We start from the raw sequence: 3,651 nt of genomic DNA on the forward strand, positions 1-3,651 counted from the left end.
CACCACAGAAGTCTGATAGCCAGGGGGTGAGGAATTGGTGGGGGTGACAAAGCAGAGGCAGAACACGTGAGCCGCCTCTTTTACAAAGCTGGGCTGAGAGGAGACGAGAGCATCGGGGGACCTGGATGGGGACACACGGTCAATAGGAGTCCTTTCCTTCTCTCTTACTGCCCTGTCTTCCATTTGCTAGTGCAGACGGGGTCCTAAACTCTTCTCCGGGCTGCCTTCCCTGTCTCTGGCGGCAGGAAGGCATCAAGTCTTCTTTAATGCTCACACCCACTGAGTGAAAGTCTTTCTGGCACATTCTACCCAGCGTGTATTCTGGCCACAGGAACCACCCGTGTTTTAATTACCACTAGATGGAAGCAGATAGATTCAGCTCTTCAGATGTCCTCGTGGGACAGGAAGAGACCGCTGGCAGGAAGAGTTAGCATTAAGTTAATTACCATATTAAGCTATTGCCACTTTAAGTTTAATGGGTCACTGATTTTTACAATGAATCGGTCAATAGCTGTTTATTGAACACCTTTGTGTAGGAACAACGCTAATGACTGAGACAGGGAGAGGAGTAAATCCTTGTTCTTGACCCGAGGGAGATGATCTAGTTGTGAAGTTAAGACTGAAATATACGAAAAATATCGGAAAAATTTAAGACAGAATATGGCGATGGTCAATGAATTCCATGTTGAAGAAAAGACTTTCAATACAGAAGGAGTTTGGTGTGCACAGAAAATCTGGAACCCAGATTGGTCTTTGAAGGACGGATGAGATGTAGGGGTGTGGACAGAAGCCGGGACAGCCGTCCAGAGGACGGAGGCGATGTGGATGGTGTAGTGGCGGGACCAGGAAGGCATGTTCGGGCCAGTAAGCGGAGCTGCCGAGAGCCAGCGGCATGCTGAGGGGCCGCCAGCAGGAGCTAGAAGGCAAGGTCGGCCCCATCGACACATCTCAAGTGCTTCACTAGAAGGACCTAGCAGAAAAGAGTTCTTTGCCCAGCCACCTTGGGACACCTCTCATCTATTGACCAAGGTGACTTCTAATTCATAAAATCATAATTCATCAAATTCTTTAGGACCGTAAAGGATTGGTAGACGTGGCATCCAAACTCTTGGCCATCGAGCTAATTAAATAACTTTGCTGTAGGTCCTGAACCAGTGACAGTTAGTCAGAATCATAATAAATTCTATCAAACACGCTGTGCACTGCACTGTTCTAAGTGTTTTACGTGTCTTAAATTAGTAAATATTGCCCGCAAGCCTGTGGGAAGACATATGAATCATATAAAGGAACAGAGAAATAAAATAGCTAGCTGAGGTCACTGAATAAATGGCAAAGCTGAGGTTTATATCCACCTAGATCCAAAGACCACACTGTTAACCTTTATGCTTCTAGAACTCAGGACTCTTGATTCCCAGGTTAGAGCTGTAAGTCCCAGATGCCCTCCTTCTCGAGTAATGTGATTCTTTTTTTCACACTGAAACCACAGTGTGATGGCACTGAGGAAGGGTGGAGTGGAAGAATAGGGTGTGTTCCTAGAACAAGTCATCACACTCAACACCATCACACTCAACACCATCACACTCAACGTCTTGTATCAGAGTTTTTTTAAGCCCTTGAGCTAATGCTCGCAGCCCGCCGCGCTCAATCCTATTAGCTTTGGTGAATTAAGGACTCTGAGGGCATTTGTGGTTTCAATTCTTGCTGGGTTATTTTGATTCTTCTGCAAACTGGTTGTTTGTCACCTCATTTGGTTTCTAGTGTCTAAATTCTGCCTGGGTAAAAGCTACACCCAAGATACACAGGAAGATACGATGCCAACCTCAGAGGAGGGTCTATGTGAAATTCTGTTTTCAGAAACATTTTTATCTCTGTATTGGCAAGCACGTTTGCAGCTGCTGAATTGTGGTTTACCCTGGCAGTTCATCATGAGAATAGTCTCAGAATCTGGTTCTCCCTGTGAAAGGTGCTATTAAGACATACTGTATTTGGTTCTCCCCACCCTTTCAAAGTTTCACACACAAAAAAATTATCACTTAATTCATGAAACCAAATCTGTCACCATCTCCTTAAATCATATCCCGCCAGAATCGGGCCTTTAGAATCAGCATCATAGTTTTCTTTCATGAGTTTTGATTTTCTCTGATTTCTCTTTCCATTTGACATGTCTTCTACTTTCCTGACTGTCCACTATCCAAATTCTATCTAAAATGTCATGCATACTTATCCGGTCTGAAGACAGAGCCTGTGTCCAGATATTTTTCTAAGTGCTTCTGGGCACCAGCAGCATGAGCATCACCAGGTGCCTTGTTCAAGATGCCCAAACCCACCAAATCAGAGTCTGCACATTTTGCCACCACCTGTGGGCGGTGAGCACCAGAGAGCATGAGGAGTTCAGCTTTAGGGTTCTCTGCTCCCATCCCCTGCCTCCGGGCCTGTCTTGCTATTGCCCAATCCGCGGAAGATAGTTCCTCTACCCTTTCTCGCCTTTAGTAAACATTTACCTTTCCTGCTAACACTTACCTTTTTGCAATTTTTAACCTCCTTTGTTTAACTTACATTCTCCTGTTTTTCATTCAGCACGGATGATCCGTATTAAACCACCCTCCATGAAAGAAAATCCTCGGGATCCTAAAGCATCGCTGGATCCTTCCAACCCTCCATGAGAAAAGTTTCCTACGTGGTGTCCCCCCGACTGAGATGGCATGTGTCCCTTTCGGGGCATCTGAAGAGACCCCTCTACGCCCGGCAGCCCCTTTGGCTCCCGCTGTTCCCTTCGTCCCCCTCCCCCGGCCCACAGTTGTGGTCCATGCAGCTCTGCGTTCTACCCTCCTTTCTGCGCAGAAACAAGACCGCGGGGAAAAGGGTCGCCGTGGGGTGTAAACACACCCCATTTCGCTCTCTTTCTTGGCTGTTGTTTCCAGTTTCAATTCAGTGCTGTGCCTGCTGACGTACTTCTGAATACAGTGAAAATCTGACACATGTGCCGCCCCGGTCCCTGCTGTGCTGCAGACACATTTCACCTCCTGGCCCTCCAGTTCACTGTGGGGTTACGTCCTTACAGAAAGTTCAGAAAATTGAAGTAATCTTTTCTCTCCAACTCCAGCAAAGTAACGGGGTTCTACTCCAAAGGCGAAGGCGGAAAGTCCTATTTGCACTGTAGCCCCACCCTCTATAGATGGAGGCCCTTCTATTTCATTGCTTCCAGCCTCTCCATCTACCTAGAGCCTATCTACCTGTAAAGATTCATGTCGGGCATCCCTCGGGCAACCCCCACGCTCGCCACTTCCTTCATAGCTAGTCCTTAACTAGTCTCACCAATGGCAAACTCCCTTTCCTGGCCTTCTATTGTAAAGTTAGTTTGCAATATATGATTTTGTACTTAAATACAGTTTGCTTTTTTTTTTTTTAATGTTATCTAGTTTGTTATTCTAAAAATTATCACATGTATGTTTCTCTCCAATGAAATTCTACCCTCCTTAACTGTAGAGATTGAGCCACATCCCTGGAGTATCTAGTTCATTACTCGACACTCAAAAGAAGTGTATTTGAATAAATCAGAAAGAGCACACAGTGTACTTTTTGATACAAGCTGCAGCAAACCCTTTTTCTCCACGGGCGATGATGACCTGAGCAGATACTCATTCAATGTCA

General features: G+C 45.8%; 1 protein-coding gene across 1 annotated transcript in view; it reads left to right on the forward strand.

Moving 5' to 3' along the window:
• SELL (selectin L) overlaps positions 1 to 3,324 on the forward strand; it is an 18,421-nt gene extending 15,097 nt beyond the window's left edge. The window contains exon 9 of the mRNA XM_011371730.2: positions 2,578 to 3,324. Coding sequence (XP_011370032.1) covers positions 2,578 to 2,596 — 19 coding nt within the window. The 3' untranslated portion in view covers positions 2,597 to 3,324. The remainder of the gene's footprint in view (positions 1 to 2,577) is intronic.
• Positions 3,325 to 3,651: the final 327 nt, after the last annotated feature.

This window comes from Pteropus vampyrus, unplaced genomic scaffold, assembly GCF_000151845.1.
Source record: "Pteropus vampyrus isolate Shadow unplaced genomic scaffold, Pvam_2.0 Scaffold194, whole genome shotgun sequence".
NCBI classification, from domain to species: Eukaryota; Metazoa; Chordata; class Mammalia; order Chiroptera; family Pteropodidae; genus Pteropus; species Pteropus vampyrus.